This window comes from Strongylocentrotus purpuratus, unplaced genomic scaffold (assembly GCF_000002235.5).
Source record: "Strongylocentrotus purpuratus isolate Spur 01 unplaced genomic scaffold, Spur_5.0 spur5_scaffold_11, whole genome shotgun sequence".
NCBI lineage: Eukaryota > Metazoa > Echinodermata > Echinoidea > Camarodonta > Strongylocentrotidae > Strongylocentrotus > Strongylocentrotus purpuratus.
Window position 1 is genome coordinate 6,346,916 of NW_022145596.1, and position 16,135 is coordinate 6,363,050.

A 16,135-nucleotide genomic window follows, 5' to 3' on the forward strand; every position below is an offset into this window, starting at 1 on the left:
TGCTGGAGCTGACTGAGTCATGTTATCGTGCTCATTTCTCTGATTGGCCTAGACAACAAACGCTCTCGATCCATTCGACGAAAACCAACAGTATTTGGCGATGAACCTGGATAGGTGCATGCAGGCATTCTGTAGGGTCTGTTCACATGCATGCATTATTTGTTCACACTTTATATCGTGAGCACACCTTAGATAAGCTAAGCTTCACATCTTACGTATACATGATAGCTTTCATGAATAAACAACTGATACCTATCAATTAACCAGGAACCAAATGTAAAACAGTTCAAAAACTGGGACCTGTTCATAAAACTTGCCACCAATCACAAGTTACAATAAATGTTATAAGCTACTGAGAGCAAATTTGTCACAGAAATTTAGCATTTGTTATCAACATCAAGTTTTATGAAACAGTGCCCTGACCTTGTTATCCTGTATGATTACATTAGAAAAATTTGTTACAATAGTGTGATAATTTTTTTATTTTAAATCCTATTAATTATATGTGCATTTAATAAAAAATATTTGACACAGAATAGATGAATGAGAATGAGAAATGATAGAACTTCATAACATTCAGCATTATCACCTTTTGTTTTTTTAAATTTTAAGATTACAATATTGCAAAAATATTTTAAAGGCTTATACCAGCATTCAATAATGCTTAAGAAAGGCTTCACTTGATACACATAGACTGTGTAAATTAAAAATAAAATGAATAGAAAAATGACTGAATATAAAAATCATTAAAATCATGCCCTCGTTACAGTGTAAAGCTTGTTATTTCCAAGTCAAAATGCAGAAGACATGACTGTTTTAGATGTTCAGTTATTGAACATGTACAGGGCAATGGAAACGTGCTTACACCCCATCCTCGTTCGTGTGAATGCACTTTGTAGGGTAGCTGAAACCAAGATCAGGGAAACGCTTCAGCAGACGTCTGCAAACACACAAACTTGACACGAATCTACCGGGACGCCTCACAACGATCCATTCATAATTTCTTCATGAAAACCTGACAGAAACTGGAGATGCTGAATGTCTAACTGCGACATTGTACCTCTGACTGGAATGGTTTAAAATGCAAGAAGGACTCTGGAGATAGGGACTAGGTGACATACCGGAGAGATTATTCTAAATTTGGCTACACTCTACAGTATATTGAAACCTTCCCCCACACTTATAAATCTCAGATCTATAAGACCATGAGTGTTCAGAACTAAAGCATAGCTACACATACAATTAGAAATCACAAGTGAAGAGTAACCTCTTTGTGGTAAATATTGAAACTCATTCTACTCTAAAATAAGAAATTATCTGTTTCAAACCTTAACTTTTAATTATCATCACTTAATTCAGTCAATATCAAACGAATGTAACATAATTATGTGTGTACACCTAGTCTGTTTACAGCCAGAAGGGTATTAACTCAGTGTAATATGAGTTAATGCCCTTCTGGCTCTCAACAAACAAGTGGTTTGATCAGTCAGGACTCAAGTCAAAGGACCTGGATGGTGTTTCACAAAGCCTTTTTTTAATGACAAATGACAAAAATCAGTGACAAATCTGCTGATAACCAATCAGAAGCAAGGATTTCAGTAGCTTATAACAAAAACTGTCACTTTTCACTGATGACAAGTTTTGTGAAACGCCCCCCTGGATATCTTGAAATAGAAAGGCTTATTAATCATGCTCTACACATAAGCATCCCTGTATCCTCCTTGCTCCAATGGTTTGAGAAAACACATAAAGTGGCTCACCTGACAATAGTATGTTCCTCTTATTCTGCTGTACATCATCAAAAATGAAAAGTCCAGATTTTGTTTCGTTCTCCATCTGAAATCATCAAAATAAAAGAGAGACACAGCTAGTCAATACATGTTTCTTGAACAACAATGCACAATGTTTTGTGACACCTAGATCAAGACCGAGGAACTTGGAGAGACACTTGATATAAAATTTTGATCGGGTCACTGAACCTGTCATAAACTGATAGATCACTATTGATGAGATCAAGGGGCTTTATCTCATTCACTTTTACATAAAGGTAACTCTCAGCAGTCAACGATGTCATCATTTCTCATTCCAGGAAACGGCAAGCTTGGAGATACAATTGATTTTTATGATTGATTGTAAGTCGATTAGTATTTCAAAGGGCCAAGGTCAGGGTAACCATCCTTGTAAACATCAAGCCATGGAGGCATGCATGCACGCTTAGGGTATAATGATGACATAATAGATGCATGCATGCTCAGGATATAATGATGGAATAATAAATGCATGCATGCTTAGGTTATAATGATAGAATAATAGATGCATGCACATCAGGGGATAGTACACACATGGAAAACTATCATCTTGTCACTTTCCCTGAATGGCTCGATACGTTCAGATAGACAACCATCCTGTCTCAGTTAATTAATCACTTTAATTAAGGTTAATGAGAAAAACGTCTGAATGATTAAAACTTAATGCATCATCTTCCCCATAAAACAGTATATGAAATAATTTCAGGCATAATATCAGATGTAAAGACCCCCCCCCCCCCCCCCCTCTGTAAAAAGGGTTCTATTGATTTTTTTTGCTTAACCCATATCCTCCTAATGCATTATAGATGTAAACGCTGTTCGTACCTAGCCACTACACACAAATATTTGCACTAAAAGTATTTTTCACTTCATTTCACATCTCCTTCAAAGGCACAACAAATAACAGAGAGTTGACTCATTATGTATCAAAAGAAAGAGCATAAAATTGCCTTCATTATGATACAAATCTTCATGCATTTTGACTAATCAGGAAACTAAAACAGTTGACTGAAATCAGATATCAGTTATGAAAATATGAATAATGAATATCAATTTGATATTCATACATAAATCAAACATATTTTCTTCCTTTGCATGTAGACTTGAATATCATTTTCAAACAGAGATATATATGATACATGCATATTGTGACCTTCTAAGTATGAATAATTGAAGATGTAAAAATATTATACAATTGCTCTGTTTATGATAAATGGTGTATTTTCCATACAAATATCATCTACTGAGTCCAAGTTTTCCGGCAACACAAGGCTATAAATGATGTATTCATTGAATAATCTTTCTTTATTCTTACAGCAGAGTAAACAGACGGGACTGATGTTAATAGAATTACTTTCATCTGATAACTTACGATTGCCTTTTTCAAAGTTAGTTTGACAAAAGGTCCAGAAAGTATTACAAAAGTACTCTACAATACAACGCGGCGATGTTAGCGTGTATTTATAGTCGCCCTGGTAACAAAGGGATCGGTGCACAAACATGTGAAACAATTGCATATTTATCAAATGAATTTATAGCTTTCTGGACTTTGGAAGTTAATGCTGCACCAAATTGTATACAATGACACGCTCTCAGAAACTCGTACAGCACTGTGGGAGAGCAAGTCAGAGTTCACAGTGTAAAAAAAGGCCATTACAATGATGTCATTCTCACGGCAAACTTGACTACGAAATTTTCCGTACTTCGGTGATTGCAGCACTCGCGGCTTCTACAGGAAATCCCGTAGATCGGAAGATATGGGTTAAGGGGGCTATTTTTTATATTCCGCAGACAACATGGAGTTTTCTCAGGAGCAATTAAATTCGCTTTATATTTATCAAAAATTCTTTTTAAGCTTAGCAAACACAATCCCTTTCCTTTCAATGGTGGGACCAAGATCCTTTGGTAATAAGATCAGGAGCATTGTCTAAAGCCTCTGACAAATTACAGTCTTCATTTTAAAAATAATTTAAAAAGTACATATTGAGCACAGATAGTACCTGTGCCTGCGACCCCCCCCCCCCCCCCCCCACATGGGTCCACTATTGCCACCCCATTGCATTCTTTTCACTTTTCGATTCATCCTATTCTATCACTTACTTGACTCTTTCTGATGTATCACCAAATGTCTCTTTGATGCTGTTTAGATCAGGATAATACTCCGCTGGGGGTGATATAACTTCGATTAATCCAGAATCTACCTCTGCAGAAAATCTGGAAGAAAAAAAGGAAAAAAGGCAATATTACAATTAAATGGAATCATCAATATAAGGCCCATTTACACAGCCCAAAAAACACTTTGAAATTACCATCATCTTTAACTTTTAACTTTAACACTGTATACTAGAAAAACCCATCGTCGATGTTTGATAATTTTGCTTGTTCGGTGAGTTGCGCGCATGCACCACTTATCGCTGCCCTGTATGCATAAGCACAGAAGACAGGAAAGTCATGTGACCCAAAACAGGAATGATTCACTGGTGTTTTCAGTGCAAGAATTTACAGTGCAAAAACCGGCAAAGTTTCTGCCAACAATCTTTTAACCAAAAAAAACAGAAGTAGATTTTTTCGTTTTTGGTTTTTTCCTGTGTTGCATAGCATCTTCTGATAAAACACTGGAATGTGAGGGGGGGGGAAGACAGTTTTGCTTTTAGTGTAAATGCAACTATTGTTGTTATACTCTTTCAAAGGCTGTCAATTAACAGCATAACCAATTATAAAAAACAATTATCAGTGTTTGAACAGATATAAAAGCAAAATTAATAAATAGAATATATATACTAAAGAGAGCACGCTACTGTGCTCAATATTGATTTACAAAATTCAATGTTCCCTAACAAAAGTACCGGGTAGGGCAATCACGAAATGATTTTTCTCTATTTACTGACAAATAGACAGTATTTGACATATGTGGGCATATATTTAAAAAGGGAGTTGTAGTGTATAATACCTTTGGGTTGCTCCATCTGCTCCACCGTGGTACCGAGGGGTACGTATACTGGGGGCATTTGTAGGGCAAGTTATTTGTCAAATGGTCATCGGGAAAAAAATAAAAATCAATCATATCTATTCCTGCCCCATCTCTGAAATTGATTTTGTAAAAAAAAACAGCTGTTGAAAATTTGAAATAGCATGTGAAGGTGTAGAGTTTTTAACCCAAATTTGCAACAACTTGCTGTAACTTGAAATCTTTTAAAGATCTTTATATTCCAGAACTTAACACTGGGCAATGATTTGGTAATACAACCTGTCATTTTAAATAAGACAACTTCCTTCAAAACTTTTATGTATTATCCCTATATTCAGGCTTCTTTGCCTCATTTTTCATAATATGTTCAAAATGAAAAAGGAAAGACCCATTGTCATATGCAGCCTATGATCTGAGCCATCATGGTCACCCCCCCCCCCCCTCCCCCTAATCACTTTGATATTCGGGGGGGGGGGGGTGTGATTGGGGGGGGGGGTGTGATTGGGGGGGATCTATTTCAGTAATAAACAGGAAAACCAGTTCTGTTGCAACAACAATTGACAATGTGATGTCATACTGTAATGCTCTCCTTTGTTTGATTTGCCATATGAGAGGAGAGCAAATTGGCTTCTGGTGCAGATTTCCAACAATCTGTTTCTCTGATGTTACTGTTAAATCATTGAATCAACCTATACGAAGTACAATATATCATATTTATATCCTTACTTTTTCTGCATTATGTACCAAATTTATTGGCAGTTAGTATCATGCATATTTCAATATAACCATTGAAAGGCTTATATATACTATTTTGTTATCATCTAACTTTACTTCACTTACAGTATTTCCTCTAATTTAGTCAAAGCTTTTTTTTGGTATGTGTGTGACTTTTGAATTACCATTTTTGAAATTGTTATAAATGGACTTGTCATCAATATTATTTTTTTTTGGATTAAATAACTGGCATCCACTTTACAAATAATCTTGTAAAAACTGAATTAAATATAATAATTGCTGTTTAACATTATCTCTTTTAATGCATGAAGTCACATTTGCTGTTTAGTTATCACTGAACTGCTATATGTCAAGGTTAATTTTATAAACGTATTTCATGTTCCTTGTATTCTATCGGGTTGACATTGACGTATGTGAGCAGGAAGATGGAAACCATCTTGACCTCCTAGCTTCCTTCCCATGATTAAACTCATCAGGGTCCACTTTTTAATGTTCTTCATATAGGCACAAATTTGTGAAGATTATTCATGAACCAGTGCTACATTATATATAATATGAGAACAGAGGCATCTGTGTAATAGCTTCATTAACACTGCAGGCAAAAATAAAGAAGATTTTTCTCACATACCAGAGTTTGTTAGAAGTTGATAGGCAACTACCCATTAAAGGTAATACAAAGTTTTGGTATGGGTTCACAAATTTGGTTAAAATGAACATATTAGAAGCATATGCGATCCTACAATATTCAACGATCGTTGTCGCGGTTGAAATCGAGTTTAAAGTTATGACATTGTAAACAATAAACTCTTTATGTTGTATAGCTCCCTCTTAAGGTCAATATATTAATTAAGCTATAAGACAATGTTTCTTGACTTAAATCGACAGATTAGCTATTCCCGTTTGGAAATTATATATCACAACAACATATTCTGAGAATGTCATGGTCGCAGCTACCATTAAACGGCCGTAGGCGCTTTTTGAAATTTATCAAAATTTACCGGGAGCACCGGTAAATTTTTATATTCAATTTTTCTCAAAAACAGAAGTGTTTTAGGGGCTACATTTTCTAGCGCTTATAATACATCCACAGGGGCATCCAAATATATCAAAATTGTAAAGAATCACTATCCATCCAATTTTCAAAATTTCCCAAAACTTTGTATTACCTTTAACACGACAAAAAAAAAAAAAAAATGAAAACCCCACCTCTGTAGTGTGTATTTTTTCAACACCAGCAAAGCCTCTGACCGGTTATTGTAAATGCTCGCCTTCAAAACACTGGTGAACTATTCCGGTTTTGGTGATTTGATTCTCCACATTTCTGTACTAACGCAAACGCCAAAGTTTTTATGGGATTTTCCTGCAGCAGAGTGAATTTTTCTGCAATGTAAATGGGCCCAATGTAGATCAGTAACCTTATTTGACCTCGTCTATATAAAGAATCCATATCCTTCTGAGGATACATGTTGGTATCATGGTGTTCTAAAATATCAACAATAACTGGGTTAGATCCGACTGTTTTCATGTAACTTGACCTCTAAGGCTATAAACACAGTTCTTGAGTTGACTTTGTTTAGTCCTAAATTTTATCAGTTTACCAGTCAATTGAGATACTTACTGGTACAGGTTATCAAGTTCAAATTGTTAATGTGATTTCCGCAGAATTAACTTCTGAATACACCATACATGTATTTTGTGGTACATATAGGCATCGGGCATCCTTTATCTACTGATCATGGAAAATTAAGATTTTAAGAGGAAGAATTGAGCAAATCCATTGAATAGTTTGAATATAAAGCATCAAAATACTGCCTTTTAAAGTGATTGTTCACAGGTTGACGTGTAGAAATTTTCCTATCAAATTCAATGTTTTTATTGTCTTGTTTCAATGTCCTGCATTTTGAACTGATATGGCACTATCAAATTTGTATTTTGAAATATTTTATGGTACATATACAGATACCTACGGGGACTAATTTTACTGGTATTTTTATATGACTGCTATACAAAATATCATGTACGTAGCAATTTTCTTCCATAGAAGTGTACACAATTTAATTTGAAACATTGATCTATCGGCTTAAATTGCTTATCAAGTTTGAGGATGTAAAATTATTCCCTGACCTTTCATTATACATCCGACAGATGCATCCATCAACCCATAAAAACATCGAAAAATGACATCAAATGAAGAGAATGCAAATCTGATCAGAATTTGCCTGATTAAAAATAAGAGCAAAAGCCATTGATCGCCATCTCTGGTTTCTGTATCAACGTGGGCATGGTGATTGTACTACACGTAGCTATCACAAATCATTAAAATTTCATAGCAAAACGTGGAAACTCCAAGGAGACTCATTTACAAACTCTTTCCATTTAGTAATTAGTGTCAGCAGATAATGGAGAATTTGGTAAGATATCAAATGGTGACAACAGTGTGGGAAGAACAGATTATTTATTCATGATCTTGTGGTATTGTTGGAGCAAATATTCCCCACAGTCTATAAAGGAGTCTGTACACAGCCACGCTAATGACATAATCATCATCATCATTTTCCTTCTTACAAGAAGTTACCGACCTTCACACCGAGATCACGCTCCTTCCCTCTCCTTCTTCTTGCCTCGAGCATCCTCTTCATTTAGATCAACCTTACTGCTTTCTTTCTTCAACATATATTTCCACGAAAACTTTGGTCTCCCTTTCCCTCTTATGCCACCCACTACCACATCCGATGTTCTCTTCATAGGTTCATCATCTTTCCTTCTCAACACATAACCCATCCATCTCAATCTACTTCATATTACCACATCCACCACAGTTTCTTCCAGACCCAACCTTTCCATGAAGCTCCCTCGTGCTCTGTCTATCGGACAGTTTCAAATACACCACACATCTTCCTATCATGGCTTTCACTGTCCTCCTCAAGATATACCTTCTTTAAATATACTGTCTTTACATTCCAGGTGTCTGAACCACATATCACCGCTGATAGTGAATGTATAACCACTGAATCAATTTAAGAAAATTATTTTAAGAGATGTTTTGAGTTCTAGGAAAGCTCACCGCACACTATACGATCCAACTACGATGCAATTCAGGAGGAATTTTCAATAGCATTTGATATGAACATTCAGCTATTATTGAGTGCAGGAATCTTCTAATCTTAAACCTCTCAGCAAAAATTTGTAATACGAAACTATGCTTGGAGCAGAAATGTTTCGATCTAGTGCCCTGTTAATGAGAATACAGATTGAGAAAATTCCTATAAGTCGGTTGTAAAAGGTCAGATTGTGCTGATGACTTGAACAGACGGTGACAAGACGATTGAAAAGAATATTTGTGGTAATAGGAAGGGGTCAAGTCCACTTAGAAGTCTCTCGTTAATTTCACCTTACACTAAAAGAGTATGTGTAACTAACATGTACATGTATGTGTAAATTGTTGGTACTCTTTATGGAAATTGTAGTACGGTAATTTATCATTGTGTTAAACAAGTTTAATCCAATAGATACTACTAACACTACCAGTACCACTACCAAAACCACTACCACCATACCACCTACTACTACTACTGCTAATAATATTTGGTTGTTATAGAGTGCATATCACATTATAACGTCTCTATTATTTATCGAATATTTTACATCTTAATGAATATAGGTCTTTTCCCCCTTCTTCCTGGAGAACTCTGAAATGTTCCACTCAGCTGTTTCACACAATGAATTAGACATACTCTCATGTATGTGCACTTTGTCATAATGTGCTTACACCGTATTCAAGCGAATTCAGATGAATTACCTGCAATTCAATAAATATGTAAGCCTTCCCATACTTCTATTAATATATATATTCCCTTGTTCAGTCTATCTGATCAATATTTTTTATTTATGCTTTTGAAGCACATTTCAGAATTGTTTGGCAGTCTCTCGTCATTTCAAAACCATCATATCTTAAAAAAAAGTGCCAAGTATTACATTTAGGGGTTGTCTTTCTCATCACATCTTGCAGTACAAGAAAATTTATAATTTTATGTGCATGGCAAACCAACAACCCCTTTCTGTATCAAAATACAAAGATATTGTAGAAAAAGACCTTGCAAAGTACAATTATGAAGCCGCTTGTGTTACAAACCCTACAGATGGTTTGGCCTTTTCAGCCAACTTTTGACCCCACATCCTAACCAACAATAGGCCATCAGAACTACCCAAAACCATGAATATTGAAATGTAATTATTTTTCTGACATGTTTAGCCCTCAACAAAGGTTCTGCACTGACAGTAGGTCTGTTTTCACTAGCCTGAGTTTTCAAAATAGCCTGCTATTCTGATCGGAGGAAATTATCCCAATCGTAACTAACTCAAGCTAATTGCACAGATGACACAAATAGCAGGCTAATTTGCCCTTGCGCTTGGCATATTAGTTTGAGCTGTTATCCCAAATACACCTGGGCTTGCACAGGAAAAGGACAGCAATTCAACCTGGAAGGCACCCTCAAAAAATGAAAAGCTGTACCTAAATTTCAAGAGCGAGTGGGGATTGCTAGATGCAGACTTATGAAAATGGGGAACTTCAAACTTGTGGGGGGGGGGGGGGGTGAGGGGGGACGTTTATCAAAAAGCACCAATCTTGTTTATCTCAAGCTCGAGTATGGGCTCATGGAGATGCACTTGGGGGCTCATGGCACGCACTTGGTGACTCCTAATGCTACACACAATGTTTTTCATTGTTGAATATATTTTGATTGATGAGGTGGGTGAGGAGTAGCATTCCATATGTTCTGGTATGTTACCCTCACTCTCACCATCACACTCATCTGTTCACACTTCCTGCTGGGAATACTGTCAACTAGCGTAGAGGTGTTGTGGTCTAGTGGATAAGTCACCAGACTGTAGATTAGAAGGTAAAGGGTTCAAGTCCCTGCCATGCCATGCCACATCACTAATACCCTTTGGAAAGAAATTAATGTCAATTTGTTTCAAAGGCTCAATCCAGGTGTAAGAGATATGTTTGTTGTATTAAACCCAACATATGGTTGCAATGAATGATGTGACACCCCTCCCCCCCCCCCAAAAAAAAATGAAAATGAAAAAAATGAAAAAGGGGACTAAAAACATAAATTCCCACAGGATCAAGAGCAGTGTACATCTCATCTAAAGCTTGCTGAATAACAAAATACTAAGACTATGAGGAAATCCATATATTCCTAAAATTGAGGAAATACTGAGGATTTTTCAGTTTTATTTGTTGGGGGTGCATTTTGACAAAATTTATACTTGTACATCAATCAAAACAGAAATTTTGTAGTTTTCAATGAAAACTACTTTTTATTTGCCCAAGAAGGCGATAAATCGTGAAGAAGAATAGACATGGTTAATGACACGTGAGGTTTTAATAGATATATAATCAACTTGAAAGGTAAAATTCACGTTAAAATCGGTCTAGACAGCAATTTCACATCTTTCTTGAGAAGAGGAACCTGTAATATGTGCATGCAGGCCCCTATTGTATTATTCAGAAAGCAGATGCTTCTCCAAATACAGACAGTGGATGAATAATAAAGATGCAATATAATTATACTGTATGTACATATCATTAGTGAAATTGCAAATGACTTCTTCCTTGCAATTCCATGGGACTAATTATAAGCCGGTAAGATACTTTCATCCTCGCTTTGTTAGTAGCATATTGATCCATTTCAAATGTCAACGAGTTAGTCATCACAGAATAATGAAGGTCGGAGTTACACTCTCCCAATGCTGAAGCCTGTACATTTGTTTCTTGTGATACAAACTGCTTTAAATATATAATACCAAGATGGAAATTGTGCTCTATGTTTTATAAGAGAACATATTTCTTCTGCTCTTAAATATTTGAGGGTACCGGTATGGAGTTTATATGGCACAATAATTAGGTCTAAGGAGAGACAAATGACCCTGAGGTTTCTATGCAGGCTTTTGGAAATTCACAAGGAGGCCTTCACCTACGGCTAAAGAAAGGTATATGTACCGCATTGGTTCATATTTTTTCTGGGAGATATCTTACATGCTTGAGTTGTGGGTAACACACGAAAATAACTTCTCACGTGATACTGAAAAATGTTATTGGTTGAAGTAATCACAACTTCTAGTTTCAGCTTCTACCATCCTTTAAATTTAGTAAGCAAGCTCTACTACGTAATAACTCCTTGTGCTGATTTAAAAATAAATTTCTCCCAAATTGAATTCCATTACCAAGACTGATGTTATGGCTAGTCAAAAAAAATAGTGTAATGAAATCAGTGAGACACAATTTCCCTGTAATTTGGAAAACCATGCCCAAAAGTTATTTCCACATGCAGGACAATTAATTATTTTTTTACAAATTTAAGCACTTTCTTTACCTTAAATATGTTTCGTTATTGTACATACTGTACACTGTATATGCTATTTCATAATTGAGCAGATATTCCTCCATTTTGTTATATTTATGTTTTTGTTTGTTGAATATCATTTCCGTAATATGTGTTTGTATACTGGGGAACTATGATTGTACAAGGCATAAGGGCTGTATTTATGTAGTTCCCCTTTTCATTTAAAATTTTTGTTTATGATTTATTTGTATTTATATTGACTGTATTTTTCAATCAAGAATTAAATAAACGACATCAAATGAATTGAATTGAATTGAATTGTTTTAGCTAAAACAATGGAGCAAGTACTTACTCTTTTTGGATTCCAGCTGCTTCCTTCGTTACATAATCTTTGTCCACCTGTAAAAGGTAAGATAAGGGGTAAGAAATAGCATTAGTTGATATCAAAGGTCTATATTAGATAAAGACTGTTTTACCAGGAGGATAATCTGGGATTGTCGGCAGAGGGTGGGGAGAGAAAATGTTTGTACCAATACAAATCCACGGTCCCTGGGAAGCGTAGAATAGATATTTCTGACTCCTGAAAAATATTCACACAAAACAGTCACAGTTTGAAACTCAGTTTGCAAAACCTCTAAGTTTGTATCCCGCCCCCCTAACTCGGTGTTATTTAGGGTAAGGTATGGTTGTTCCCTCCCTTTGAAAGCACCACCTATCTCAGGACTGCCAACATTTCTGAACCCCCCTTTCACAGGCTTTTCCTGCCTTGGAGACTCCCCTAAATCTGGAACACTGCTCAATGTACCCCCCCCCCCCTCCTATCTATCATATTCAAGATATTTTATAACCCTCTTTTTACATTTCTCAGGAGTCCAAACAGAGAGAAAGAAAAAACACCCTCTTTTTAAAGAAATCTTCGGGTGAAAAGTAAAAATAACCCCCCCCCCCCCTTTTTTTTTTAGGGCTTCAATATTAATCCACATCACAGACACTGATATCCCATAGGGCCATGCATCTCAGATTTGTAAAACAGGAAACATTGTTAAGAGACAGTATGCACTATATAAGAAAGAATTATATTGTTACTATCAATTTTACTTCAGTGTACTCTATGTTTATATTCATTCTTTTACCATCGCTTCTTCCTACAGGCTCGTTCAGACATGGCTAGGTAAACTGCCACAAAAAGCAATGAACGGCAACTTTGTATAACAAAGGACTTAAATGTATTTACTGAGCTCTGTGTTATAAGGGGCCGTTTCACAAAGCCTTTTTTCAATGACAAATGACAAAAATCAGTGACAAATCTGCTGATAGCCAATCAGAAGCCAGGATTTCAGTAGCTTATAACAAAAACTGTCATTTGTCACTGATGACAAGTTTTGTGAAACACCCCCCTGATACAGTATTGAAAAGCATATTACACTTTACATCATCATAACAAAACGGCTGCGGTTTTGCAGCATCATATGTGAACGAGCCCTTAAAGGTAAAGACCAGTATTGGAAACGCCCCAATTTCAAAACATGAAATGGAAGCTCTCATTACCAATCATGTGAAAGAATATGTTTTGACTAATACATGATGATACAAAATTTGCCGGGAAACCGCCTACTTATTCATATATTTGGTAAATTTGTTTCTGTGAGAGATATAGGGTAGTCCCATATACATCTTTCTGTGTATAGTGCTTGTAACTTTACAAAGAATGGGCCAAATTTCTTATCATTATGATGATTCCAGAACCTTGCAGATGCTAGATGCTAAATGATCAACCTTTTCTGATCGATTCCACAACGTTTCTTTCTCAATGCAATCGCATGACCATAACTGGTCTTTACCTTTAAGTCATCAACTGAAGAGTCTCCATGACGTTCCAGTCATTCAATTCAAATCAGAAGCAGGTGAAAGTGTTCAAGCACAATTTATATTAATGATATTAATGTACTTTGCATGACTTGTCTCGTTATACAAGGGTCACAGGGAGTTTAGCCAACTGAGCAAAATGTTCTGCAAAATACACACAAGCTACGTGTATCTCACTGATGTACTATTATTAAGTCTGTCTCACTTATACCTGACTTCCTTAAATGGAAATGGAATTTTGCCATCCAAATTATTTATGTGTTTCCCGTAACTGACTCATTTTTGACATTTTAAAACTGCAAGACTAGGTAGATTTACAAAGGTTTGATGTCAGCAATTTTCAAAATTGAAAAAAAGAAAATCCAATGTCTCACTGCTACATTTTGCAGAGAAGGAAGAAGAACAGTTTAATACAAAGTCCTCAGAATTACATTTTAATAAAGTTGATCTACTCTGTCAATTTTGTTATAGATTATTGCTCTTAAAGGTAATATGCCCCAATTGCAGGCCAAAAAAATGAAGGTTAGACTCCAACAGCATTTGAAAGATAATACTAATTTAGAACTTCCCTCAAAACAAAAGGACTGAAAATGTCTTTTTGTGGGCAAATAATGAGAGTTAGTTGACAATTGAATTTAGCGAGCACACTAGTTTAATTAAATAGTCTGATTTTCAGACCCTTGTACCGAATGGTTGTTCATGTTGTGCTACACAAAGATTCAATCAGTTTAATTTTGGCCATTACAAAAAGTGGGTTATTGATGTAGACAATTGCTCATATACCCTTTACAGCTCATGTTATCTACATGTATATTATTACCAAAGAAAAAAAAAGTCAGTCAGTCACCCAATAGTGTCTAACAGTGAAGTCTGGAAAGTAAACAGGTTTTGTTGCATAATTTGAATACTAGGACACTGCTAACGTTTAGATTTCCCCAATAGAACATACGTGACATATTCATAATTCCTGCAAAGTTCTATAGAATTTGATGTTGGCTGCAAAAGGGGTAAACTACCATTAATGTCACAAAATGAGTGAAGTATTTGAGAAGTAGACATATTTTTATGAGTACTCTAAAACCCCTTAGTAGCTGAAAGACATGTCACTTTGATAAATCAATCTGCTAGAAGGAAGGGATGACATTTCAAGACAATCTCAAACAAGGTTTGTTCACATACATGTACAACGTGGTTAAAGAGAAGGTTGAGTTCTGGGAAGAGGTGAAAAATAATTTGTGAACTTTATCATTCTTATTATGCAAGTGTGGAAGAACATCAGGTAAGACATTTTCCCTGAAAAGCTCTTCAAATGCCTAATTCTTATTCTAAATATGTCATGTTCGTAAAACTTGGGGGGCCGGTTTTTTACGCCAAGTGTTCATGTAGTCCCATATACATCTTTCTGTGTACAGTGTTTGTAACTTTACCAAGACTTGGCCAAATTTCTTATCATTTTGATGATTCCAGAACCTTGCAATACACACAAATTCTTATATGCTAGATGATCAACATTTTCTGGTCGATTCCACACCGTTTCTTTTACAATGCAATCGCATGACCAGAACTCAACTTCATCTTTAAACACAGTAGTTTTTCAAGAGTATGCCATTCACATTTCTGTAGCTTTTAAATTGATTTATTAAAGGTAATCAAGAGTAAGCATTTGCTGTCGATCTAGAAACCAGCAAGCCTGCACAGACCAAGGAATACCTTCTTAAATCTTTGTTTGCAAAGAAAAGCTAATCAATCTACCGGTCAGACATCGATCCAATCAGACAATCTCTCGACGGATTCACCTCTTACACCTACTTTTGCAGTTGCAAATGAAATGAAATTGAAATGCTGAAAATAACGGAACTTCTTCATCCTAGATACACCCTTATAAAGGGAGACACTAGTAGATAAACCTTGTTGTGCTTACCTCTGCAATGAAGACAACAATAAGACACTCAAGTTTCTCCTCTTGTGACAGCCCATTGACAAGAGAATGAAGTGTTTCCATCAGGTAGCTCTGTACGTCTCTCTTGATAGTAGGTACTCCAATCACGATGGACACTGCGATACAAGAGGAGACAAAAAAGGAGGTGTTCACATTAGCTTAGATCCTTACATCCAATGATTTCATTTAATAGAATATGTGCTTTTATATTTGACGGATTGAAGACTTTGAAGTGATCCTTTCATGCAGATATCTATCTTGATGGTAGGTACTCAAATCACGATGGACTCTTTATAAGATCATGCACACAAAAAGGCCTTGAAGTGTATCATGATATTCATGAGTCAGAAATTTGAAACAACTTTGTAACGGGTTGGGGACCTATGAAATTAAATTGTCCCGGATTGGAGACAAAAATTAATATCTGGCATTCGGACCGCTGGGCGCGCGACATAATTGCAAATTGCAA

General features: G+C 35.8%; 1 protein-coding gene across 1 annotated transcript in view; it reads right to left on the reverse strand.

Annotated features, from left to right (window-relative positions):
• The window catches only part of LOC579015 (alpha-1,3-mannosyl-glycoprotein 4-beta-N-acetylglucosaminyltransferase A), a 72,896-nt gene that overhangs the window by 35,256 nt on the left and 21,505 nt on the right, over positions 1-16,135 (reverse strand). Inside the window, exons 4-7 of the mRNA XM_030980478.1 lie at positions 15,649-15,782; positions 12,214-12,260; positions 3,909-4,022; positions 1,761-1,836 (exon numbers count right to left, since the gene is read on the reverse strand). Coding sequence (XP_030836338.1) covers positions 1,761-1,836; positions 3,909-4,022; positions 12,214-12,260; positions 15,649-15,782 — 371 coding nt within the window. The remainder of the gene's footprint in view (positions 1-1,760; positions 1,837-3,908; positions 4,023-12,213; positions 12,261-15,648; positions 15,783-16,135) is intronic.